General features: G+C 38.7%; 1 protein-coding gene across 3 annotated transcripts in view; it reads left to right on the forward strand.

The window, feature by feature from the left end:
* Positions 1 to 2,154: 2,154 nt before the first annotated feature.
* The window catches only part of SH2D4B (SH2 domain containing 4B), a 60,644-nt gene continuing 35,075 nt past the window's right edge, over positions 2,155 to 27,723 (forward strand). For 2 of the 3 annotated variants that reach the window (XM_053984089.1, XM_053984091.1), the window contains exons 1-4: positions 3,661 to 3,844; positions 16,477 to 16,636; positions 17,716 to 17,863; positions 25,391 to 25,535. In XM_053984089.1, coding sequence (XP_053840064.1) covers positions 3,661 to 3,844; positions 16,477 to 16,636; positions 17,716 to 17,863; positions 25,391 to 25,535 — 637 coding nt within the window. Of the gene's footprint in view, positions 2,242 to 3,660; positions 3,845 to 16,476; positions 16,637 to 17,715; positions 17,864 to 25,390; positions 25,536 to 27,723 lie in introns of those variants that run through there. The other variant, XM_053984090.1, reaches the window with a different exon arrangement.

The following is a 27,723-nucleotide window of genomic DNA, read 5'->3' on the forward strand; positions in this document are numbered from 1 at the left end:
AGTCTGAAAAACATGATTGCCACTTTTCTTCTTTACTGGGTTTTTTTCTTAATCATATTAAGAAAACATTTTTTTTATTAATATTTTCTTAATCATATTAATCTTTCTTTAAGGAGAAAGATGCATTACAACCCTCTCTTCCCCTGTAATGTGTATGTTATAGCACAGTATTTTTATGTAAATTACATGGCTAGAGTAGATTATATGGCCGTGTCATAAAACGCAAAGCTGTTCTCCTGGCTCAGCAATAATCAGCATTGCCAGTGAGCTGTTCAGTTCAGAGAGTGGAAGATGCAAATAGAGGAAAATGGATGAAGAGATTTGCAGCCCTTAGCCAATAAAGGATTTCCCCTTTTGTTAAAAAATTAAATGAAAATGGTTTTCTGTATCTTTTCCTCTCCCTCCCTCCTCTTCCCCCAGCAGATGGATTCTAGTGGCAGTGTTGAGGAGTGCTTAGCCAGAAAAATGCTACACCAGAGGTGGGGCAGAGTGTGTCTAGTCCCAGAAGATGCCATTTAAGATTAAAGGAAACTCCAAGCTTAAATTTTAAACAGCTCTGGGCTCCTTGAAGAGACTGCTACTAATTAGAGCATCAAGTTGTGTGGCAATTATTGTAAGGCAGTGACTGCCAACAAAGAACTCCATTAATAGTCACTTTTATTTTGTGCATAGGCTGCTGAGTTGTACTGTTTCTGTAATGATTTTAGCTTAGCTTGGACTGTTGAAGTAGGGGTAACCAAAGTGGTAAAGCAATGGAGAGTTCATTGTCCTCTTAAACTATTCAAAATACTTCTCAGGAAGGCTGGAAAGAAAATGGATGGCCATAATCAGGAAGCAGGCATCCTTACTACAAATTTCCCTGCTCTTCTCAGTCATTAATTTATCCATATAATAATTGGGCCTGGGAAAGGAAGGGAAGAGAGAGAATAATTATTTTGCAGTAAAAGTTTTATTTTTTGTTTTGTCTGAGTTATTTCCTATCCCTGAATTTTCTGACTCCATGTTGGTTGGAGTTGCAAATCTCATCACTTTACAAAATATGAGCTAATCCTAGAAATAGCAAGAGTTGTTATAGTAGGTTTGGTGTTTCTTCAAGGTTATTTTGGATCTCATAAATTTGCCTAATTTTCTGAGCAATCAGGAGAGAGCGTGATAATTTTTTGATGATAAAATTATGTTTTTGGAATATTTGTGGAAACATGAACTGCAATGAGAATCAGTGTCTAATAGGTTAAAAATTAATGGCAAAATTTATGGAGTTTGTCTCTACTTCTGTTGGATGTTGGCTTCCATCAGGTGGGATGTTTCTTTATCTTTCTTACCTCTCTTTTGTATTTCCAGTTTTTTATTTCGGGATTGCTGCAACTCAAAGAGAATCTACGACAAGGAAGTTGATCAGATTTGCTCCTGTGATTAGATGATAACACTTCCACATGTGACTTTTTATTTTGTTAAAGAAAAAATAGTTCCCACACAGATTAATTCCACTTGATCATTTGATTATCATCCTCAGATATTTTTGGTGAATAATCTTCAGGCAATGGGTTGTTTGTGAAGTGTCATTTGATCTCTTTGCTCTTGCTGTTTTTCTTGTGTGGTTGCTCATTGAACATTACGAGTAGTTGCCTGAATATTTGTTTGCATTCTGTTTTGTGTCTTGTATCTCCATCCTGAGCTACTTCTGCAGCTGAATGCTGTTCAGAGATGGTGCTACTTGTCATGCTTAAATACACATCATCCATGATGAAGAGTTTGTTCTCTGCACCGTGATAGCTTCTGATCAGGATTTAATTTCTGGTCTGTGAAGTCAAGCAAAATAAAATAAGAATGATGATAAATGAGTAAAACAGTGAAACTGCTTGCCCCGAAGCCTTTGCAAAGGCGAGTCTTTTTCAATTAGTGCCAAAATGTGGAGGCACAGCTCAAATATAATTGAATAGAAGCAGAGAAACAAAAGCCAACCCCCTCAGGGTCTCCCCATTTTATACCTGACTAAGTAAAATAGAGAAGCATAACAAAATCTTTCTTACTCTAGGTTTTTTCTTGCCAAGCTGTATTTCTTAAAAAATAATAGTAATAATAAAAGCATTTTGTTTTGGCAGACAAAATCTGTACATAAGACCAATCCTGAATTGCAGAGTAGCATGTGGACTACACTCATTACAGCCCATACATGATGGATTCTGAAATCCTGTTTCAGCTGGAGGCATCATTCCAGCATCTTTGGCATTTTGTTTCCAGGTGATAAAAATGTCTTCACTGGAGTTTTGGTTTATATCAGTTTGATTTTCCACCTAAATTAGGGCAATAGTATTTTACATTCCTCAAAAGAAGGATGTGTAGGTGCATTAGCAGGATGTTTTTGAATATGAGGTCATGGAAGTTAAATAGGGCTTTGATAGCTCCTTATCTATAAAGCAGGTTTCTCGTGAGGAGACATAGGCCTGTTCTTTCTCTTCCTTCTTGTGTAATAATCAAGCAGTGGGATGTGGCTCAGCCTGCTGATGTGATCTGTGTTTAGTTGTGCTTCTGGGCCACACTTTGGTTTGCAGCCCCCTCCCACAATGTGCCCTCCCTCCCCAGAAGAGCTGAGCCCCTGCCCAGGGAAAATAGGCTCCCTAATCCAGAGGGTTTGAGTTTTAGTGTGTTAGGCTTTGGTTTGGTTTGGGTTTTTTACATAACTAAGTGGCTGTTGGCCCTAGTGCTGAAATATTATTTTTGCTGATTTTGATAAAACTGTTACATAGTAAAGAGCTATAATCTCCTGGAAGAGCAGCATTGTAACTTTCTCCAGTCACCACATGGAAAATGAATTAACATCAGGGCTTGCATAGCCTGTGTGAATTGCTGAGAACTTAATCTTGTTTAATTCATATTGATTTATTTATAAAGTGATAACAAGATTCTTGTGGCTTTTGTAACATCTGCTTTTAATTTTAGAAGCATATTAGTCAATTTACTGCATGACAGTATTTGTCAACACCAGGCAACTATGACCTCTAACATGCCTTACTCTGTTGAGACTGGTTAACAGGCTAGACTGAGAAATAATATGCAAACTCCTCTCTTATCAGGAGAGATCAGTTCCCAAAGTGACATGGATATTGTTGGTGTAGGTGATACCTTTAACCATGACATCACTTTAAACCCTGGGCAACGCTCACACCCTTGGGAGTGTATTGCTGCTGAAGGGAACTGCTTGACTTGAAACTCTGAGACTCTCTATGTTGGATTTTCTTCTGCTCAAGGGAGCAAAGCTGCTGGGTTCAATCAAGAATCCCTTATTTTTACTGGCTTGCAGTCAGGAGCACTCAAGTGACTTTTACTTTTTTCTCCCAGCCTTTTCATTATATGTTTTTTCCCTAGCCTTTTCTGTTCATTTTTCTTACATTCACTTGACACCTGTCCCTACATTTGGAGGATGAGATAAGAAAAGAACTCTGTCCCTGTCAAGACAAGGAGCAGAATATGCCTGCACCAAAAGGGCCAGAGCAGGAATCAAACCTCTCCTGGGCGGGCAGGTGTGGGAGCACTCCTTTGCTGCAGTTTGCTTTCTGGAGTGCCATCAGTGGGCTTTTGTCACTGTAGTGGGTATAATTGGAAGCAAGTTTCTCTCTCTCTTTTGTTTTTCCTTATCATTTTTATTTTTTTGGAGTCATCATGCTGCAGCAAATTTTGCGTGATATGTATATTGACCCTGAGCTCCTGGCAGAGCTGAACGAAGAGCAAAAGCAGATCTTATTCTACAAGATGAGAGAAGAGCAGCTGAGGCGCTGGAGGGAAAGGGAAGAAAAAGCCCGAATGGAGGAGGCTGTGCTGAGAAAGACAGCAAGGCGCAACCAGAGTAAGATTTCTGACCTCCTTCTATACTTCAGAGCTGGGGATGGTGGGCTTGCCACCAGCTGTGGTGCAGCAGGCATCTGGAAGAGATTGCAAGGCTGAGTGCCAGCTGTCCTCATGGGCAAAATGACAGTCTGGGACTGCAAAAGCAACATGTTCCTACTCCTTGTATCTCCAGTCTGGTCCTTTGTTTTGGGACTATTGTAGTGATGGAGTAAGGGGAATTGTTTTGAAGTGCTTATTTCAGTCAGGAGTCACTGCTGATGTTCTGTCAGTGGTAACTGATGTATTATGACCAAGTTTCTCCTCTACTCTTAATGCTTTTTTTTTTTTTTTTAATCACTTGACATCCTTACCCCTCACTCTAGGTCAGGCAAAAGCCTGTGCTGTTGCAGTTTCTTGACTTGGCATTAAATATTTCCATCTGGCTGTAGTAGGAAATAATTTTATGAATTTGAGCTTGTTATAAAGGGCTCTTTGTGAATAAATGTAATACCTAAAGAGCCATACTATATGAGACTAAATTTCCAACTGTATTAGTAAATAGTCTCCAAGAGATTGTTTAGAGAATAGGATAATAGTGTGGCAAGCCAACAACCAAAACCAAAGAGAAGAAACCAGAATTGTGTTTGCATACAATATGTAGTTAAAATATGGAGCTCCTCCCTGAGGCTGCTATGAATGCTGCATGTGTATGTTGACTTGAAAAGTGAATAGGACAATGATGGAAGAAACATCAGAAAATAACTTCTCCAAATGTCTTTTCCAACTGACTGGCCTTGGGTCCAAGTGGTTTCAAATAAACAGAAATACTTAATTCCTAGCTCTTTTCTCTGAGTAAGTGCCTTTCCAGCTCTTTCTCCCATTCATAGGATGAAGACATTAGGCTGGTGTAAGATAAGATAGAAAAGATTTTCATCTTGGAAACGTAACTACAGTGATTCCTCACTCAACAAGGAGATGTCACAGAGATACGTAAACCACTCATTTCCCTGCCAAAGATCTTATCATATCTTAAAATCTATTAAAGCTTGAGTATTCAATGTTTCTAATAACTTCTGGTAGCTGATTTTGAGAAAGCACTGTAATGGTTATGGGACTGCAGTCAGCATTTCAAATGTTGCTTATTTGAACACACCCATGGTAGAAACACCCCAATACAGAGACATTGTTGGATTCAGTTGTCAGACTTGAAATATCTAGAGCTTCTGAACCTTACAAAGTGCCCCTTAGATAGTTATCAATTCAAAGATTATTATTATTAGAAAAGTGCTTCAAAGCAAAACTATTTTCCAAGACTCACTTGAAGCACAGACCTGCATGGAATGACTGGACTAAGCTACAACAGTAGCCTTAAACCGAGGGGGGAATGTCCAGAACACCCTAATCAGCCATAGTAGGAATTGAAAATGACCTCTCACAGATGGCAAGGTGGATGTTTAATTTCTAGTTTTTTCATGTTAGTGCTCTCAACTGTGAATGGCCCTCTTGAGAGGGATGGCATCAGAACAGCTTCTCTCATACAGCACAAAAGTCTTGTTCATTTTGATTGATTCATAGCTGAGAAAAAATTAAAAATGCAGTTCAGCTTCACATACCAAAACAACATCATATCATTGAGATAATCTGTGTCATGCTCATTCTTTGAGGGAGACAGATACAGAAAACTCTAACTGCAAAAATATTTATCTGATGAATTGTCACAGTGTTGACACCTACATTTCCATATATAAATTATACATTAAACCTGTTCAGCTTCCTACTACAGGAGACCATTTTCTGGGTAAGTAATTTTCTGATTAATAAGTAATTGGAGAAAGGAGAGCAGCTGAGTACCCTATAAATTATATTTGCTCTGACAAAGGTAGTCATTGAGTTAAATTTCACAAAAACCCATTTCCATTTTACCTTCATAAATTGCCAATTAAAGGTATTGCTTAGGTTTGACTTTTGCCCACTGTTTGGAAATTTCTACTTTCTTTAGAACTGTAGTGAAGAACCGTTGGAATCAGATTTGCAAGTCAGGCATCTGGTTCTGCTGGAAATATTTCTTTACTTTCATGAACTGATGTTCACCAGAGTTAGAAAATATAACTTCTTTCAGGTGTGCTGATCATTAACTGTACAGGTACTTGTAATTGATTTCTATTGCATAGTTCCACAATGTGATGTTAAATGGTCTCTCAGTGAAGACGGTTTCTTGTTTAAAACCGAAAAGATAAAAAAGCCAACCGCAAATTATGGCTATAAAATAGTAATTACTGTGCAATAGTCTTGCCTGTAGACTCAAGGGGTCAGAGTAGATGCCAATAATATTTTTTTATCTTAAAATATTTTTTTCCTAGAAGACAATTTTTTGGGCCTTGAAACTGCTTGATTTTAAGTTGCCTTTAATATATAAGTGAATTTCCAGACCTCTTTCCCCTGCTACACAGTGTAGAATGTAGAGTGGTTTTATTCCTGTTTTAAATTAGTGGCTACCAAGAAATGCAAAGCTACCCCAATTATGTGTTCTTTATACCCTTGAAACTGAGGGATCTGAGATTTTTCATCTGTGGGTGTTTTTTTGACTCTGCTGCATGACATATTTTATGTTTGTGCTACTTTTTTTAGGCCAAGAGTTATTCTGAGTTTATAGATATCATTGTAGCCTGAAAGGGTGGCATAGATGTGAGGTTTCAATATCTCTAATGTAGTGCTGAGTTTCTGAAAACGTGTGTGTTGTTTGGGAATACAACATAGCATTTGTATAAAATAATTTTACACTAATTTAACTGTAATTATCTTTATAGCACTGCCTTTCAAATCCTTCTGCTTTCCTCAAAGTTTGAATAGCCACATATGAAAACTTTTCTTCCCATCTCTTTGGGATGGGACATGGTGAGATTGAACAGAAGCTGTTAATGACAATGGAGACTTCTCTAAATAAAAGTGCTCTGAAAAGTGCCTTCTGCTTGATCTAGAGTTCTATATCCCAGCTGCTGCAATTCCCCATGGATTCAGGAGCTTAGCTACAGTGGGATGTGTGCACCCAGCAGCACAGCAAAAGGCTTGGATTTTTCAAAACAAAGCAATGATTGTGAGTTCAATTTTGATTTCCTACAGTGACTTAAGGATGAAGTGTTCTCGTGCTTTAAGTGTGCTGACTATGGAAACCACAAGTGCAGAGCTGGGGGCAAAAAGATTGGCATATGCAGGTCAGAAAGGCCTTGTGCTAGAGTTAAAATCATCAACAGACTTAGGGAATGCTCATTAACATGATAATTTTTTAATTGTTTGGAAACTGACTAGCAAAGGTGCCAAATCTGCATTGTTTTTTAAAGCAGTGCCACTGAGTGCAGGTTGTCCATAAATGTCCTATTCAGTCCTATGAAATTTGCTGTTTAGAAAACAAACAAGTCCAAACCATGAAATAAGATGTAAGCTGTTGAGAGTGTTTAGCAAGCTAAATAGTGTACTCATCTGTGTAGTCTTATTCTTAATTTATAAAGAAAATAATATTAGTCACCTGCAGTAAATGCTAAACAGTGCCTGCTTCTGTATTTAAATTGTTTGGTTCCATGTGTCTTGAGGAAAGGTTAAAATTGAAATTAGTATCAGAATGAGTCAATGTTGAAGGAATTATTTCACTTTGGAGGTGAATGAAATGTGTTCAGATTATTCAATGGTTTTAATTTCTTTGCCAGTTAAAAAACACAGATTGATGTCTAAAGGGAAGCAATGTATAAACATGACTTCAGAATTAAGTATTTCCTTTAGAAGATATTGAATAAATTGTACCTTGCCTAAAATTATTAGCAGAATTTGCGCATCATGTAGGTCCTCCTAAAATGACAGCATTTATTGAGCTTATTCAATGTAAAAGAGATCTTTTGTAACTTTAATTGAATAATCACTGCTGGCTGGTGCTGGAATAGCATCACAGGTGAGCTGAATTCTTGGAGGTCCATCTTCAATTCACTTACAAATTGCTCCTGGGCAGATGTTTCAGGAACATATCTTCATTGTAATAAAATAGTTTTCTTGTTCCTACTGTGCTAAAATCACTGAGAGAATTTCAAGATCCCTTGGGATTTTCTGGGATTTGACTAACAGGCAGCTTTGTAATTTGCACAGAAACATATTTATGTGATTAGGCAGGAGCCCTTTAGCCACTACAGCTGAGCTGGGAGGAAGCAGAGGACCCTGCCAATTTCATTTTTGACACTGATGCAGTATCCAGCACTGCCAGCATTCCCAAAATGAGATCTCAAAAACTATTGAGCATTAGGTAGCTGAAGGACAGTCATGTGGGAGGAGAAACAATGCTGATCTGCTGCTGTTATTTCTGCCATTTATTCATTGTGAACTGCAGCTCGTGGTGGTTGGATGGGAGCTATTTGTAAATGCTCTTATTTACCTGTCCTTAACAAGAGAAGCTGGGAGAAAATAGGGTTGACTTATCACAGCATGGATAGAAAATAATTTATCTATCTAAATGGCATTTGTGTTAGAAAGATCATTAGAGAATAGATGATGCTATTTGGAAGGAAGTGTCTCAAATATACCAAGTGGATGGCTGGAGAAAACATCAGTGTCAGAGGAAGGCCAGTGAGTGAGCATGTGTTTCAGTGGGTGGACACGCAGTGACATTTTTTCTGACTTTGAACTTGGAAATGTATTCCTTATTTATGCTCAGGCCTCTACAGACCCTGATAATACTTAGCTAAGATTTTATCTCCTGTGGAGACAAGTTCCTGTCAGTATTCAGCGTTTCTTTCTCTTTATCACTGGATATGGATCTAACCAGGGACATCAGACCTCAGTATTTCTGAAATTTCTGGCATTACGTGATTGTGAATTCTGTACAGTCCTGTCCTTTGTTTCCAATTCAGATACGGATGGAAAAGTAACAAGAGAACAGGAGCAAGAACATTAAAATAATTTTTGTTAGGGTACTGAGCCACCTAATTTGAAGTCATTGGATAAGTTTTAATGTAACACTTACAATGTGGAGCAGCTTGAGATATCCTGCAGCTTTGTTATGCTTTGTACCTTGGGCCAGAACTGAGCTGCTCAGGGCCTGTGCCTGGTGTGGCTGAGTGCTGAGGTAGGGTTAGACAGCAGCTTCTGAACTCACTTCTCTGAACCTGGGGCCATCAAGAGACCTCCAGCTGCTGGATGACCTAGGTGCACCAGACGGAACAAATCCAGAGGGACTTCTCTCACCTCCTATGATCAGCAATAAGCCTGTGCTTTTTTGTTTTGTATCTTGTCCTGCAGCTGATTTTTCTGTTTTGCAGAAAAGTGACAGCAGAGTATTGCTGCCTACCTGGGGCCTTCTCCTGCAGACATGCAATCCTCAGTGCTCCTGTTCCTGAGACATCTGGCATCAGCCACTCTCTGAGAGAGGCTGCTGGGTTAGAGGAGCCTCTGGCACAGAGGGCATTGCTGTGTTTCTCTGCAGTGTCGTGTTCCTTTGCCTGTCTGCACACAGCAGTGTTGGACTTTCTCCCACATACTGTGCCTCAGTAACGATATGAGGTTGTGCCTGTCTGCAAACTCATGAATACTTGATATGGAAAGAGGGCAGAACTGTGGCCAAGGGGAGAATGGGATTTGCCCAAGTTAATTCAATATTTACTTGCTGATTTTGCCATTTTTTTACATAAATGACTAAAACATTCAAGGACAAAGGAACCAGGTTTTGAGAACAGGATTTGGAAGGTACAGGAAAACTCAATGTGTTCAAGTCAGCAGTGGATTTAGTCAGACACTGATGGCAGTTCAATAACCTTTGAGTCCACTTGTTTGCTGTGGTGCTAAAAAGCCTCACTGTAGGGTATAGTTCTCCCTGCTTCCGTGGTCCTGTGTGCCTGACAAAAAGAGTCAGTGTAAACCAGGCATGCTGCATTAATCAGGAGAGCCTGGTGCAGAAAATGATCCATAGCTCCCTGTTCATTCTGTGACACAGAACCCTTATCCTCCTGTTTTGAGTTTCCAGCAGACCCTGAAGCAGCCATGCAGACTTGGTTTTATTTTATTCTCAAAGGGAAAACCTGGAAGCTTTGATAGGTCGGTGAGAGAAACCGAGCCCTCTATATAGCTTTTACACTTTACAAGATTCAGTTTGGATGAAGAATCAGAAAATATGGTGCTGTGTTCTTGAAATTTTTTAATGAAGAAAAAAAATCTCAGATGAGCAATACTAATGGGAATTATTTTTAAACCTTCAATTTTCCTCTGATGCTTACCTATATTTTTATGCTGTTTACGGTGAGAGGGTCAGCCACTAAAGTGGACAGACAAGAGGCTGCCTCTAGATTGTACAAGGAGTTAGAAGAATGTCTTTAAGAAAGAGTTTTGAGTGTTATCTCCTGATTGAAATTGGGCCAATTACAAAATTGTTATATGTAACAGTGTGCCTTGGCCAGGGAGCCACAAAATTGTTTGCAACATACTGGGTAGATGCAGCTTAAATGGTATTTTATTTCTGTGTTTCTTTTCTCTTCTTTTTGGTTTCTAACATGCAAACCCCTGTGTGTATGTTGCATATATACATACCATGTCCTAATGTAAACCCACTTACCTTTGAGTGTTGTGTACAGTTATCCCTGCTACGTTTGTCAATTACCAGAGTCCTACGTGAGTAACTGTTTCCTCCCTTAATATTTGCTCTCTTCAGTCACTCTTCCTTTATTTGATCCTGCAGGGGTTTATTGCAGCATAATTATTTCCATGGTAACAGGCTGTAATTCCATAAACAGAAGATTGAGTTTGTTATATGATCAGGAAGCAGCTGGAGAGCCATAAAAGGCTGATTTTTCAGCAGTGCTGAAATCCTGCAACCCTTATTGATATATTAATGTAATCAGCTGAATTTCCTTCTGCCTTTGCAAATCCTCCCCTCAATAGAAAGGCACATAACACAGCATTGAAATTCAAAGGTGTGTAAATTGAAATGTTAGGGGCAGATGTTTCCCCCATTCTTCTAAGAATTGAAATGAGGGGGTTTTTTGAAGGTATTTTGGGAAGAGAGGGATTCTATGCTCCCATGACTATTAGCAGGGGCAGAGCAAAAATTAATTGTAGCTCTTCAGTTTATTGTGGGATGATGTTATTTTCATTACTTTCCTCAGAACCATCTAGTTCTTCTCTGTATATTTTAATGGATTTACAGCAGTTATTGTTTTGAGAAGTGCATTCTGTCCTTTGAATAGTCTCTTGAAAACATTCACAGTAATTTCCTAGGTTTTCTCCTTAGAAAGAAGTGAAATTCTGTTTGTGTGTTTGTAAAAAAAAAAAAAAAAGATAATTCAATACTTATGTTGGCGAAGCTCAAGGAATTGAGAACAGCCTAAAGCTCACATCCTAATTTTCATCCTAATCAATGAGCTTCTAACACATGTCCTCTAGCTAAATGAAACTGAATGGAGCCTCATCTACCCTGCAGACTAACAAAACTCAAGCCTCTACTTTAAAGAAGCCATAAAAATAATTTGCTTGGAAAGCCAAGAAATCTCAAATAAAGAACATTGTGCTTAGACCAGAGTATACCAGATATCTGAATTGCAGAAGAACAAAAAATCCACAACTCTACAAACACAGCAAACTCCACGAGCTATGGTTTAGCTCTCCATGGCAAAAGTAGATCAGGCAGATCAGCTTTTAATGCACATGCAGCCTATTTCAAATGCATAATAAATTTCAGGAGTTTATTTCTAGCCCAGAGAGAGAAAAGAATAGAGATGTTTTCTGTAGAGAGTCAAAGGATACTTGTGTGACTGCAAAGCTTCCCAGCGGGTGAGGAAGGACAGTCAATTGCTACTGCAGAGTTTTGTAGCTTCCAAGCAGGAGAATTATGGTGGGAAGCCCAGAGAAACAAGGCTGTTCATGGAAATAGCAGATTCTTTAGTACAACATTTAGCAGAATTTGAATGCTGTCCTGTGGTTCTGAGATTATAAATCAGTGATCACATAATTTTCTGAATTTACACCCTGTGGTATTCCCTACCGCAGAAAGGCAGGAGGGTGCTTGGTGCTGTCTGTCCTTTTGCTGGACTAAGCAGGCAGGCTGGGTGATGGCACAGCTGGGAATCCCGACACCAAATCAGGCCTCTAGCTCCTTGGAATAGCTCCCATGTAAACACTGGGGATGGATCACAAAAGGGGCTGCTGGGGATTCTCTAACTGTTAAAGCAATGGTGACCAAGCTTGGAGAAAGGATGCCGACTTCAGCAGTGTTCTATTTGCTCTAATTACCATTAATTCCAAAGCACTTTTATTTGGAGATAAAAAAAGAGGCCAAGAACCCATAGAACTCCTAAACCCAGTGAGTGGCTCATGTCCTCTGTTCCAGCTGGCAGAGGCAGTGTGGGGCTCTGGTCTCCTCGGCGTGTCTCTGTTTGCTCCCAGCCTCAGACACAACGTGGAGGTCTGAGCTGATAGGATTGGAACCCAGTGTGGCCTGAGCTGGGATTCCCCGTGCTGGTGCTTCTCTCTGTCTCCAGGCATCCAGGCAGTGTTGGTGTTCCTTGGCAACATTTGGCCATGGCAGTGACAAGGTGACAATGCTTCGCTGGCCCTGGGGCAGCTCAGAGGCCAGAGCAGCCTGTGGTGCCCCATGGCTCAGCTCGTGGTAGCACTCCAGCACTCTGAGGGTGGGATCAGGAATGCTGCTGGCAGAGCCTTGGAATTCTTGTAGGTGAGAGCTCGAGTTTCTGATTGCTCTCCAGGCATTGTTTTACACTTTCATTGCTGGTATGGAATTGGCTGTGCAGACAGAATAGACAGACAAATAGAAAACATGATTTGGTCTTATTTTTGATTCTGTGTGTTTATATGTACAAACTTGAGTTGCAGTTGGTTCTGGCTTTAGGTCTCCAAAAAAGTTTTTGCTGTGATCCCTTTGTGCTGCAAATTTGAGAGACCTGATTTTGCATTTTCTGACCTGGCATTTGTCTGGAGTAAGGAGCCAGAAGCCAGTTTACTGGTCTCAAAGCAGTGTGGGTGTAGATTTAGAGGAGCTCCATGTGAGATACTGATTCATGAACTTCAGGTGAAAAGAACTTCAAAAGTTTGTTGTCTTCTTCTGGTGCTACAAAGTTGTTTTAGGTGAAAAATGGTGGCAGAGTAGGGATGGTGAAGACCTAGTAAATTATTCAGTAAGTTTTCCTGATAAAGCAGTGCTTGTTTCTAAAATACTTCCATTTCTACTCGCCAAACCAGACTAATGTTGATGTCCACTGCTTCCTAACGGTTATTATTTTCAGCATGCCACAGTCTCTCCAAGAAGAAAAAAGTACTTTTGTGTCAAGGCACAAGACCAGGGCTCAAGAGGTTTAATTTTTGTTTCTTGACTGCTTTAGGCTTTGTGACTGGGCTCAGAAGCCTGCTGCTGAGCAGGAAGCATTAGGCTCTCTTGCCTCCTTCTCATCTACGTTTCAAATTTGTTTAGTCAGGACTTATCTCTTCCTTTTATATTTAGTTGAAGTTTTCTTTTTTGTGTATTTCTCTTTGATTTGGAAATAAAGTGTATTAACAAAACATCTTATTTTGCAGAAAAAATTTAATACTTGAGAGACATTTTAAAGCAGAAATTATTTCGTTATAATCAGCCATAAATAGTGGTAATTCTCTGCTTGCAAAGCAGACAACACTAGTTTCCTACAGGTATTAGGGAAAATAATATTCTGGACTTTCTTCATCTTGCCATAGGTTCTGTAGTTTAAAATATCATTAGCCTAGAAGAACTGACCCTCTCACTGTGAATATGGTTCTGAAGGCTGCAGAGACTTTTTGTATGGCAGAAATTCTGCTTTCACAGTGCCAGATTTCTCTGAGGTGCTCTTTTTTTTTTTTTTTCCTGCATGCTCATTTTTGATGTTATTTTGTGCTAAGAAACTACTGAGTTTTATGATCAGATTGTACAGTAAAGCCCAGCTGCAGCTTTATGGGAGCAGAGGTTTAAGGGAAGGTTTGCATGGGAGTCATTTCTTGAAGTAAATTCAGTAGTTGGATGTGAAAAAGCCTTCTTCTAGAGAGAAATCTGAATTAAGGCATCTATGCTCAAGCTGAATTATTTTAAAATTATAAAAATATGTGGGTCTATCTGTTTAATGCTGAAAGTTAAAATTGCCAGATTGTTTAATACACAAATCTTTCAGCTTTGACTATATTTGAACATGCACTTTATGCATATACAGTAGAGTTCTGTACTGTGTGTAGTGCTGAACCAACAATACTGATGGTTTCAAAGGAGTTCATACATCTACTGGCTAGAACTTTATAAAAAAAATCCATTGTTTTAAAAGAGGAAAGAACAATTTCTCAAGACAAGTCTACAAATCAGCTATTTGTTTTATTGGGCTGGGTTGCAATGGGTAAGTTGTGCCTCTGAGAAACACATTAATAAACCTTTGGCACAGAAAACCTTGAGAGAAGCAAAGACGAAATTTTTCTGTTTACCTGAAAAATTATATATTTTTTTTTCCTTCCTGGTTCCCTCTGATAAGGTCATAAATGAACAGAAATAGTGAAATTGTCTCAGAGCTGGAGTAGTATTTTGTATCTACCTGTTATGGTACAGATCAATTAATACAGGGTGTGTTATTTGCAATCTTTTCTTTAAAGTACTAAATAAAGGAGAGCAACTAGGATATTCAGATTCCTCACAAGAAAGAAGACATGCTGTGCTTTTAAAACAAAAACTGCCTTTGGTTTTATGGAATTAGTACTCCTGGGAGTAATCATTCCATACTTCTCAAGATACTTTACCAGGAAATGCAGTAGGAGAAAACCTTGCAGGCAAGTAGTGATATGGCCAGTCAGGTCTCAGCAGATGGTATTCTAATGCTGTATCCAAAAAATACAAGTTCAAAATAAATGTTGTGTTGACAGGAACACAATGTACAGAATAAGAACCACAATGAAATACATTCACATTTATAACCTGAGACATAATCTGATAGACTGTGAAGGAGCAAATGCTTTTGAGAGTTATTGAAGGAAAACACTATTAGCTTAAATTTCCACCCCTCTTTGAAGTTAGTACCGTTAGGCCAACACTGGGGATTCGTATAAATTACATTTTCAAATTTGATATAGAATATCAGCTTTCATGATGAGATCTGATCCGTTCATTGCCTTCAGTCTGGATTGTCAACACTTGTGAGTGTGGGCTGGTGCTGACACTGCTGCTGTCAACAGCCCCACTCCACTGCCTCCTGCAGTTTTCTGCCTTCAGCCCGTGATGTCAGAAACACTTTATTGATTGTGCATTGGGAAACTTAATCCAGTTAAATGGATATGTCCTCACACAGAACAAGTGGTAGATTTAGGTGAGAGTAGCTAAGCTGATGCTGGTAGAGAGAGATGGAGGAAAAGTGCCTGTTCAAAGGCAGGTTTCTTTTAATTCTTATGGGAACACTGGAGAAAAACTACTTAGGAAAATGGTGCTCTGTCCATTTCTTTATTTCCAAATGAGACAAGATTCCTTTTAGAAGATATGTTGTGGTGCACGATTTTCTCGTATCCATGTTTGGGTGAGAGGATGAAATCTAGGGGACTGTAATGTACAGGGAATGATGCAAACTGCTGACCCTTTATGGCTTTGTAGTCTGAATTCTTTGAAATAAATCCACTGTTCATTTGGCAATGGTCTTTGTGGCAGAATCTCCTTTTGTGGACGACAGTTTCAAGAAACTTGCAAGAAATAAAATATAAAAATTGATGCATAAGAGGTGTTTCTACAAATTCCTTATTACGAACCTCTAAAATGCTTATAATATTTGACAGTTGTATTTATAAAAGCAGAAGGAAAAGACCAAATCACACTAAGTCAGGTAACGTAAATAACTATTAAAATGTGTTCAGTTAGGATCTAATCTAGTGCCCCTTGTAGTCCTATGGTTGGTTCTTGTACTTGATGGCTCACTAAATGTAGTCTGTTTTGTAAAGAGCTCTCAGGCCTTTTGTGGTGTTCTTAAAATCACTCTGTCAACACAGTAACCATAGATTTTTGTGTAGTTTGTGTCATGAAAACTGAACCAGAAATTTAATCCCTTTCAATTGCCTATGTGAGCAAAATAGGCTCTGCAGCACTGAGTGGTGTGTTCTGAGTATGCAGACTCCCTGAAACTCCTGCTTCACACAGTGGGGGCAGGAAATTCCTGGATTCCCTGAAGGTGTTCCCATGAAGTTTCTCTGCCTGTTCAACACTGGACATTCTTTGTGCACAAAGCATTTTTAGTCACATAATATCAATGGTCATTGATTTTGCCCCATCTCTTTTTCCATGCTCTGCATTCATCCCTTGTTGAGTGAAGTGAGCAAATATAGCCATTAAAAAGGGATTATAATACTGGAATTCTGGGAAATGCATGCTTGAATTAATAATTTTTATTTTTGTGGGACAGTGAGTCTTTAAAGATTGGGTAATCTGCAGCATGAAAACATTTTCATTTTTTTCCCCCCAGTGTTTGACCAGATTTGGTGAAATCTGAAGATTTCTTTGGACCTCTGAGCAATGTTTTCTTCTGAGTTGTAAATTGCAAGCTTAATGTTTTCTAAATTGCAGACTTCCTATCCCTTCATATCTGTTTATGCAGGATTTGAGGCAGTGTTTACATTTTGGTGTGTTCTCGGTGGCTGTTGCAGGTAACGGCAAACGCGTGCAGTGGCTGCGGGGCAAGGACGGTGAGGTCTGGGTCTGGGTGATGGGAGAAGCCCCGGGAGACAAACCCTACGAGCAGATCTCGGAGGAGCTCATAGCAGAGCGGGCCAGGCAGCAGGCACAGAAGGAGGCAGAAGAGCTATGGTGAGGATTTAAGAATCTGAGTTCAGGGGCCATTTGGCATAATGGGAGGCATGACCTTGTAGAAATGTGGGAAGTAATGGTGGGCAAAACTGTTAAGTATGTTTTGTGAACATTCGCTTTCACTTGTTTTGTCAGGTTTTCAGCGTGTTAAAAATGTCGTTTTGTTTTTATTGAATATTGAAAGCCAAAAACCCTATTTGCAAAAAAAGTGGTGCCAACTTTTTTCTCACCTGGGAATTTAGCAAAACCATTGACCAGCCTGCAAATAAAGAAAAATTAATCAGTCTGGTTTTGAGATGATTAAATTAGATATGTTTGTTATATCACAGTTCTGAGCCCACAATGGGGGTTTAGTACATAAAATCCTTTTTGAAATTGGTTTTATTTGTAATTTGCTTGTATTAATTTTTATTCCAGCAGTTCAAAAACTCATTATACAAAGTCCCATGCGGATGTTTCTAGCAGGGCCTTTTCCACTTTTGGGGGAGATTCAAAAGTGCATTGATGCTTGATATTATTAGGAATTAGGCCACCTGCCTCACACACTTTCTTTTGTAGTGCAGCACTGAAAGGTGACTCTTTAATATCTGGTTATTCTATGTTATCCTCTTTCATATGAAATCATTCTTGCTTTGAGTCCTTGCATATTTCAGCAGGGATTGAAACCTTCAACCTGTGCTCTGAATTTCTTTTACATTGTCAGTACTAATAAACAATCTAGCAGAAGAATTTGGGAGACATTTGTACTAGTATTTGAAAGACAATAAATTCCAACCACATTTTGCTAGACTAACAGAAAAAATATAAGGTATGACTTAAAGACGTCCAAGAAGTACTTGTCTAACTTAGAAGTGCTATTTTAATTAGTAATTCATCAAAAATTGTAAATTTTCTGCTCTCTGGATGGTTTCTTCAAATATGATTTGTGGTCGGTCTCTTTTAAATAGATTTTAATTCTTTGCTTGCATCTTTCCATTAGGTCTTATGCTAATTATTTATTGCAACCAGTGAGTAAGTATTGATCCTCAATTTGAGAAAATTAGTGCATTAAATTTTTATTTTCACATCCTTTTCTGAAGGCGACAAAAGGAAGCTGAAATAACAAAGAAATTCCGTGATGCTATGGCTCAAGAAAAAGCCAGAATAGTGGCAGAAAAATGGAAAATAGAAATGGAGGATCGGAAAGCAGCCAAACTGGAGGAAGAAAAAATTCAGGAGGAACTGAAGGTTTGCATTGAGAAATTTAGGGGGTTTTTTATAGTGTTTTCAAATAGATTAACAATTCTTGTCACCTTCAGTGCATGCTTATTAATAAGCTTTAACATCCAGAGCTGTAATTTTTCATTCTGGAATATACAGATAGCTACATGGTGTTCAGCAGAACAGCTGGGTGAGCGATGAGAAAAAATTACAGGTCTCATTCAGAAGTGCCAGAACAATCAAACTGGATATTCAGCTCACACATTAACAGAATTGTTCAGTCAGCTGTGCTGGATGAATCATCCTGGGGAAAAAAATGTACAATTGGGAAAGATCTCATTTTAAGTTAGTTTGCTTGAACGTATTCTGTGTATTTTGGATGAGTTTGTTCACATAATGGACTTCAAAACTGTGTCACTACTTCCTTCAAAACAATAAGGGGTGGATCCTTCCCCTACTCAAAATATGGGAAAAGTCCAGTTGGCTTTGCTGGGAGTAGTTAATTTGCTTGACTTTTCTTGACTTCACAATGAACTTTTTATGAGCTCAGTTACAATATTTTAATGTTTGTTGGAAATAATATTTTTTCACATTTTCTAGTTAAAAATAGCAATTTCAGAACTAAAAAGGAAACACCTCTGTGCACCTTTTTCATATTACTTGATAAAGACAAAAACTGGTTTAAAAATGAGAACGCGAACTATAATGGGTTCAGTGTGCAGAGAAGCCATGACAGTCCTCTGAGGCTGGGATGTGCATGCTGGGACTGCACACGATTGGTGAGGCAGAGTTTCCATGGAGAAAGCCTGTAGAAAATCTGATTCTGAGGATCCAGTAACTTCCATCCACACTCCTCTCCCCTGCTGACAGCTCGCTGCGTCTCTTCCTTTCCTGGTGCAGTGATTTAAGGTATGGAAAACGGGGATTGACTTTTCCCATTGTCCCTTTGTGATGGGAGGAATGCTGAGAACTTAGTGTTCCGTTTATGTGGTTTGATTGCAAATAGCAAATTTCTTGTCACTCTGCAGGCTGTGGGCCTGGGATTTGGGGTGGTTGTGGAGAACAAAGCCAGGGCAGTTCCTGCAGAGGAGGCTGCATAGAGTTGCTGATTTACCTTTACACAATTAATTTGAATTCACAGGAGAGAATGGGGCCTTTGAAATTTGATGTCAATGAGTAATGAAAGTATACCTTTCTGCTTTATTAATGTATGAATAATGAGCAGAGCAACTAATTAAATACTCTTTCCTCTGCTCTCTGGAAAGTAAAGCCCTCTTGAACAAAGGCTGACAGTGTTCACTTATGTCTATGTGGCTGACTCACAGGACACGATGGGGAAAATGTCCACAAGCTCACTGTTACAGTTCTGTTCCAAAGAGACTTTTTCAAAGAGCAGTGAGCAACTTCTGAGACTTTAAGTGGCCAGTATTCATAGCTTTCTATTAAGGAAAACTAGTTGTTCTGTTGTTGATACAATTAAAAGGAATGGCCCCAAATTCTGCACATATTCATATTGATGGAAAGGTAATGTCACAGTCATCTATGTTTACACAGTTTCCCAGGACATGAGCAGGTGCCCTCCATCCAGCTGTGTGCCTAGTAGGAACACTGATGGAAGTGGGATGAGATTATGGTTCAGTTTCTACTTTGAATTTCAAATATTTTGGCCAGGATTTCTTTATCTCTCTTCCTAAAGTTGCCAACATATTTGTTCTGTCAAGGAAGTAGAAACCCTTTCTTTCCCAATGGTTTCTCTTAACTCAAGCATTTGAAGACAGAATTTGCAAAAATTTAAATAAATTAACCACAGTTTTCAAAACAAGATCCAGTAGAAAGGAACTCCTGACTTAAAGAAATAGTTTGCAAACCAGATATGATGCAGTGATTGTTTCTTTAAATGCCCTTTATCAAGTGTTCCCCATAATTTCCTGTATTAATCCAACAACAGAGTCTAATTCCACTTTCAGCATAGACTCTTCAATTAGATCTATAATCTGAGATCTGCCAGGAGCGACTTGATCTGACATAGAGTTCCAGCAGCAGAGTTCCAAATGCAGGATTGATTCCTGGTACTTTAACACCACTCCTTTGCAACTCAGAAAAGCAACTTATCTGTTACTTGCTCTTGAAAGATCAGATCTTGTACATTGTGCGTGGTATCTAGACAGGGAAAGAAAATTGTGTTTCTGACATCCACATCCAACTAGAAGGAAGGAATACAACTAAGGTACAGGGAAAAAGATGAATGAATTAATCTCCTGGTGTATGATAGAAGTAATTGATAGAATGAAGAAAAGGGTGTGGAATTTGATGTAGGTCTGTAGGCAAGCTCACTTCAACAGATCTAAAATATTTAATGCACTGGTAATCATCCTTCTGTGATGATGACCAGACCATGTTTAAAGAGGTCTCCAGACTGAGGTATGGAAAGTCCAGTCTCTGCTAATGCTTCATCCTCTTGAAGCAGTTTGACTTAGGAAATTGAAACTGTCTCCTTTCTGCTGGCATGTTTAATTTCTAACCATATTATGTCACAAAACCTCCTTTTAAGATGCTTTTATTCCTCTTGACCTATCATAGGAGGTTAGGGCTATCTGCACTAGATAAATGATATCTTACATATCAAAGAGAATGATGATCCCTATTTCCTTTTCTAACACTATTCCAAAAGTATTGCTTTTCTTGGTGTTTCTAAGCAGGATTGCCTTTAATTTATGATGCTAGAATATAAACGTCAACTACTCTATTTTTGCAGTTTAAGGACAGCTATTCTTTTATGCACCTATTGCAAAGGACAAATAAGAGAGCCAATTACTATCATTAATCTTTTTGCTAATTCAGAAAGGCTATGAGCTCATAGGCATAATTTTCTATGGTTATCAGTAGCTGTCATTAAGAGTCTGAATAATGTGCAGAGCTAAGGCAAATTGAAGATGTGAGTGTCATCCAGCCAGGGATGAGTATCCTTCAGCTACATTTAGAAATAAAAGAGATCTCTTAGTTCAGTCTTCATGTGGTCTACATAAAGCAAGAGAATATTAATAGTAAAACACTGTCCTTATGACAACATCAGATACCTGCCAAATTTAATAATATAAGCGCAGCTGACAGCAGAGCTAGATTGCTTCTTAAAAATTCCCTGGAAGATGAAACGTGTCTCATCAAAGAAGATAGGTTCAGAGAACAGAACAATTAGTGCTTCTGTTCAGGAAATATCTAATTAACCTTATGCTCAGTAGAAAGAATACACTTTCTATTGAGCTTGGATAAGCTTTCAACACATGCCTGAATGCTTTACTGTGCCCCCAAGTGCTGTGGACCTGATTCTTCAGAAAACTGCTGCCAGATGCAGAGTTTAGGAATACAGTGAACTGTCACCATTGCCATTTGGAGTACTCTGGGCTTCTTAGGATAGAGCAGTGAGCATTCTGTCTTGATCTGAAAAAACTCTTGTCTCCAAGTAAACGTCAAGCACTAGAGTGGGACTGTTATCTCCAAGTGCAAATAAGCTGTAAGTTCAGCTCTGTGCTTTGCTGTGCCAAGAAAACATTGAACTCTTTCCCAAAGACAGCATATTTAGAATCTAGGAATATGACAACAGCTTCTTGCTGGGTTCGGCACCCAATTCATTCTGAAAGTGCCTTAGTTGGGTTATTTCAATGGCAATTGCAATAATTAATTTTATTTCCTTTTGGGTGACCACAATTCAGCAATTCTTTTTTTTTTCCTATGCCATTGTGTCTTGAACAATGTTGTAAATCAGGAAGCTGTTAGTTTTGGTTGGGAACTGGGTCTTCTGGTTTTCTGATATTATTATTTTCTTCTGATATTAAATTTAAAGGAAAACATCTTCCTCAGTGACATCAGTAATGATTGCACTTCTGAAGCCACTGTCTTCAGTCTGGATTGCTGGTAAAAACTAGCAAAGCTCGGGTGTTTTCCATGGGTAAATGAGAAAATTTGAGTCACTAATAAGTGTAGCTTACATGTTAAGAATTCAAGCTGTGAAGAGTCTCTAAGGTCCAGAGAGAAACTTTAAGTAGATAGTCACTGGATCTGTGGCAAATTACTCGAGCAGAGTCTGTTCCAGCATGTGCAGTAAATGTCAGATCTCCCAACCAGGAACAGTCCTTTGCTTTCCAGCTTATGGAACACAGGGTCTTTGTGATCAGAGTAAGTGGTTACCGTTGTATGAGATGTGTGAATAGCATGTCCTGGACACACCCATGGCAGAAATCTCATAGCTTCTGCATAATGCATTTCATACATTTGTCTCTGTGCAAATACATGCACAGTGAAGCAATGCAAAGCCTGTGTTCCTTTTGAGACACTGGTAGTAGAGAAAAAAACAATGCCTCTGCAAACACTTTCTTTTCTGATGCAAGTGAGAGAATTTTCTCAGAAAAAGGCTGGGAAGGAGTTGGACATATTTCTGCCTTTAATCAGAGCTCTGTTGGCACCTGTCAGGTGAGTCTGGAGAGACATCTGATTTCTGAACTCAGCTGGCTGTGCCAACCTTGCTGAGAGCAGCCTGTGCTGCAGCCGGGGACCCTGGGGTTTCCAGATTTCCTTCCTCAGAGCAGGGAGTCCCTAAGGGCTCTCAGCTGTGTTTTAGGTGGCCTGAATGTCTTTCCTGGCCCAGGTGGTTGCTGAGTGGGCTCAGGAGGTTTACTGCAGCTGTAGTGCAGCCAGCTGGCTGCAACTTTCAGGGCTGCCAAAGACACTTCCTGCCAGCCTGAAGCACTGAGAGAATCCCAGGCAGTATTTGCTTCAGAAAGGGCTGTTGTAACACATACACCTTGTGGGTTTTGCCCTGAGCAGGAGGAGGGTGGTCATTCAGCTGCCCTGCAACCTGTAAGACTCTCCAGAAAGACCCTAAGAGCTGTGGCAGCCAGAAGTCCAGTTTTCCTCTGTAAAAAACCCCACTGCTCTGTTTTGCCATTTCCTCAGTATATTTTAAAAATCTTTCTGCAGCAAAAGCTAAATGATGACCTAATCTCCTTTCATCTGCCTTGGACTGAAACATTAAAACTTAACCATGGCTAATATTAAATATTATTTAGAGCTGCTCATAGTAAAGCTGTCAAACATGGTGACATACACATAGACAGAAACAAGTTTGTGGTAAATTCTCAACTGCCAGAGGATAGATAAGATCATTTAGCATGTTCAAATTCTCCATTGGAGTAAAGGCTGGACAGGATTACTGCTGCCTGTTGAATTGCCAGTGTGATTTGTTTCGGCAGCTTGATATTTCTCAACAATTTGCAACTCTGTACTGGATTGTCACTTCCTAATTATTTTGGCAGAGCTGAAAGGGTCAGCACAGAGTACAATCTCTCTCAACTGTCAGGCAGAAGATGGTGTTTGTAGGTATTACAGCTCTTCACTCCCAGCTCTGATGTGCAGGATTGGATTCCTGGGGAGAAGCAGGCAAACTGCTTGCTGTATTCTTCCAGTGGAGTAAATGTAAAAAGTTCAATTGTTGTTCATTTTAAATACAAACACACACTGTGTAGTCATACTTGACAAAAAGATGACTGTTCTTTTCTGTGTCATACCAGCAAGGATTGTTTCTTGTCACACACACCTTGAGGGGGTCGGGCAATATACCTGCACATCTATGCACTAATTTAATAAATATAAGTTAAATCTCCTCTTTCTGTGAAAAGGAAAATTGTGTGAAAAAAATTGGTGAATTCAGAATCAAGTGCCTGTGTTAAGCTTTTGTTATCCCTTCTTTGACTTAAATCTCCTTTTCAGTTAAAAAAGTAGGATTTTCTTAGTTGGCATTGTTGCTTTCCATTAAGAACACAAACTCTACCTGAATTTTAGTTTTTGGTGTGTGTGTGGGTGCTGTTTGTTTGTTTTTCTTAGACCCTTTCATCTTTTTACTAGAAATGTTTCAACATTAAAAAACAAGCCCAAACTTACAACAAAACTCTTGTGTGATTCAGGAAAACTGCAGTGAGATTGATTTTTTCCCCCCTTCTCTATTTTAAGTTTACCTTGTGGTTTAAGATGTTGAATAGAAAATATTCTGATAACCCAGGACTGCTTCTGTGTCTATCCATCTTCCTGAAGGATACACTGAATGTATTGAATTTTTTTAGGTAGTGAAGCTAAGTGAATAAATATTCTCCTCATAAGAATAAAGAACAGTTGATCTCATATTTTTTTCAAGAAGAGAATAGAACTCTTTACTCGCAGCTAAAATGTGCAATCCCTAATTCTACAGAGATATTAAAAAAGATAATTCTTTTTTCTGAGGAAGCTGCTTGGCTTTGAAATGAATGTTGTCTAAAAGCATTGACTTTTCAAAAATAATGAACTGTCCACTAATGTTTTTAGGAGCCAGGAACTAACAATGGAAGGATGATGCTAGAAATAATCCAAGATAGTAGCGTTGAAATTGACTGAAGAACAATGCTAGACTTTTACTTCTTAGAAATAGTAAGAGCAGTCTAATGTATTGTTCATAGAACCATATAACTTTAAGGGCTGGACCCTTAACCTTCACCCTAGAAATTTCATAGGATTAACATTTTGCAACAATTTACTTGGGTTTCCTATACTTATAGTTTAGGTCAGGTAACTAGATAGTAATTCAGGGTGATTTTACTCAGGGATTTATAAAAAAATTCTTACCTGTAAGTTTGTTACCCATAAGGGTATAGTGCTGGTTCCATTATAAAATTAAATAAAAACCGTTTTTATTTGTAATTCAAGTTATTTCAATAATATGAGTAACACTTAATGAAGTTCAGTTTTGAGTTTTTTGTGGGCTTCAATTAAACGATATGATTTAAATCTGTTTCTTCACTACCTAAGAGATTTGGGAAAACTCATTGGAAAAACAGATACAGATTCCTAGTTCTGCATTAATTATGCTCCTATGTTATTGATAATATGAGGGAGGCCAACTGCAGAAGAAATCTTTCTCAGATTTCTATCTCTTTTAAGGCTTTCTTGGAAGGGAACTTTTTTGGCATGTTAGTCTTAGCGATAATTTACAAAGTGACTATAGTGTGCTGAAGGACCTGCCTTTTCCTCCAGAATGTAGTGATCTTAGTTTTTGGAAAATATTATTCCTCCCTGTGTTGGTTATGATGACACACTGGGACAGTTTCTAAACCAAGAACAGCAATAAATCAGTTCCTGAATTCTAAGGTCCTGTGGATGATGTGTGTAGTGCTTGAAGGCAGCAATATCTTCAGTGGGAAAACCAAGCTTTGTTTACAGGCTGGAGAATAGCACAGGCTTTGGTTCTATGTGATAAAATGTTTTCTGTATAGTTTTCAGATCTTAGATGCTTACATGTTCCTCATTCCTTTGATACTGTGGTCTCAAAATGTACCCTCCTCAGGAATTCCTAGGAGGTGGGAAAATTCAGGTGATGCCTGCTGTGAGTCGTAAGAAGCCCCAAGTTAGAAGAGATAGTGATTTGTCCAAGGTAATGCAGCTTCTCTGTGATAGGAAGCAACTGAAGCAGTGTCTCAACTTTTGGCACATTCCTCCTCTTTAGTCACTTCTGGCTTACTCCATTTTCCCCAGAAAAGAGAAGAAGAGGAAAGACAGAAAGGTGAGGAACTAATCAGGCAGCAGGAAGAAATCCGGGCAAAGGAGCTGTACCTGAGCCTCAAGCAAGCTCAGCAGCACAGTCAGCACAGCGACGACGACCAGGAGTGGGAAGAACAGTGTGAGTAAAGCCACCTTCACAGCATTCCTGTGTTTCTGAAAGCACATAAAAGGACACTTGCAGAATAGAGAAGGTGTGGCTCTTCTACCTAGAGCAATACAAAGTGCTGTATTATTTTGGTGGAAATTGCCAGCTTAAAATTACAAACAGACGTTTTGGATTGCTTCCTGGATCTGTGTCAATGCCTTATAGAAAAGTTTTTGTGTACAATGACTGAGATCATTAAATTCTGTCTAATGTACTTAATTAACAGTTTTGGCTTAGTAATAATAACTAAGGGCACAGTTATTTTGACAGCTTGTCCTCAGCTATCTTTGAAGAGATAAAATCTGTCTTCATCAGTATTTTAATTGCTTCCATATGGTAGTGGGGTGAAGCTATAAAATCAATGCTGAAATTCACTTAATTCCAAAAGATTACAGTAAATCATACTTAGATTGTTGCTCTAAAAAAATCACTGATGATGATCTCATTCTATGGAAGTCCTGTTCCTTTTTAGATAACCTGAAATTCTTTATCAATTTCATAATTGTGATTAATTTCAGGGTTTTTTAGGTGATTTTTAAAAGTATGTAAGGAACAGAACAATTATATTATTATATAGATCTATATGCTAATATTGTACATAAGTGAAGGTCCACATTATAAATAAATTTCAAAATATACAGTTATTTTATTTTATGGCTTTAGTCATCACTTCATTAATTCCTGAGGACTAATTACTGAAGTGCTATTACCTGGAATTGATCTGATAATGAATCATTCTGTACAAGATGAATTAAATCTTTATGATGCACTGGTGCCATTTTCCAAGCTCATAATAGGGTATGTTAATTTTGGTCAATCAAACCTCTGCATATTACACAGTCAATAAAGATAAAGTAATTATTTTCTGGAGAATGATCTAAATCCAGGTGTACATGTTTATATGGAAAGAAAAACTAACTTCCTGTATTCTGGGTATGTGAGAGTAAAATGAGTTGAGGAAAAAGTATCCCTTTAGTTCTGCAGAAAATCAGCATCAGCTGGCAACCCAGCATAGAAGACGGTATTATTGTACTTTAGGATTATTTTGATGCTATATAAGGAAAGAAAATACATTTCAATTATAATGTTAAAAGAAAAAAGAAATCCAGGATACCTTTACATTGAAATAAAACAAAATACTACAAACACTACTAAAACCAGGTATCATTTTCTTACTATTGCATTAATGAGGTAACTGATGTTTTAAATGGTTTTCTCTGTTTTCTTTCATTCTCAGGAATGCTGTTTGTGCAGGGATAGACATCAAAAATGCAGAATAATAGAATAATGGGAGAAGGGAGGGAGAAAAGGAATAAGCTATGAAAGGAATAAGCTATGAATTCTGTAATTGCATTTTTGGTCTGTTAAAACACTCGTGAATGCATCACATGCTTGTGGGTATAGTCTGCCTTTTTTTCCTGTGAAAGCTCTGGGGTATTCTGTATGTTCTGGAGGAATTTTATCACCTCCAGTCTGAGTGCCTCAGTACCTGCAGGCGTGTCCCCTCAGCCAGAGGGTGACTGAGAGCAGCTCAGGTGACTCGGAGCTGCTGAGCCTGGTCACCAGCAGTAGTGCTGTCAAAGCAGAGCAAAAGCTCAGCACCTTCTCTCCTGCTGCTGGGTTTGCAGCTTGCTATAAATTCTGTGCTGCCAGAGTTATGCTGTTAGCAGTAATTGATTTAGCATTAAACTAACTGCAGACTAATGACTAGAGTGTACCATATCCTTGTTTATCCTCTTATGCTTATCTCAGTGTCTCAATTTATCCCCGTTGGTTTGAGGGCTCAGAACCGTGCTCCATTAGCAAATGGGTGTAACAACTGAAGATAGGAAGATGCAGTGTCTAGTGCCTTATCTGAGATCAGCTGCTGGCTGGTTTAGACTGTGCTATCAAACTTTGCACTGAGTTTCCTCAGTTATATTAACATCTTCCATTTCCTTAACTTTACTGCAGAAGCCAAAATGTGCAGCAGATGGTCAGTAAGAAATATTTGGAAGTGGGAAAATCTGAAATTGCTATGAAATGAATTAGTACTTCAGGTTCACCAGATTTTTCATTTTTTATTTCATTTCCACATTTTTTTGTCTCTTTATGGCAATCCTTCCATTTTTTCTGCAAGTATTCCTGTGGGACACTGAGATGAAATTTAGTAAAGTTAGGC

Source organism: Vidua macroura, chromosome 8 (assembly GCF_024509145.1).
Source record: "Vidua macroura isolate BioBank_ID:100142 chromosome 8, ASM2450914v1, whole genome shotgun sequence".
Taxonomy (NCBI): Eukaryota; Metazoa; Chordata; class Aves; order Passeriformes; family Viduidae; genus Vidua; species Vidua macroura.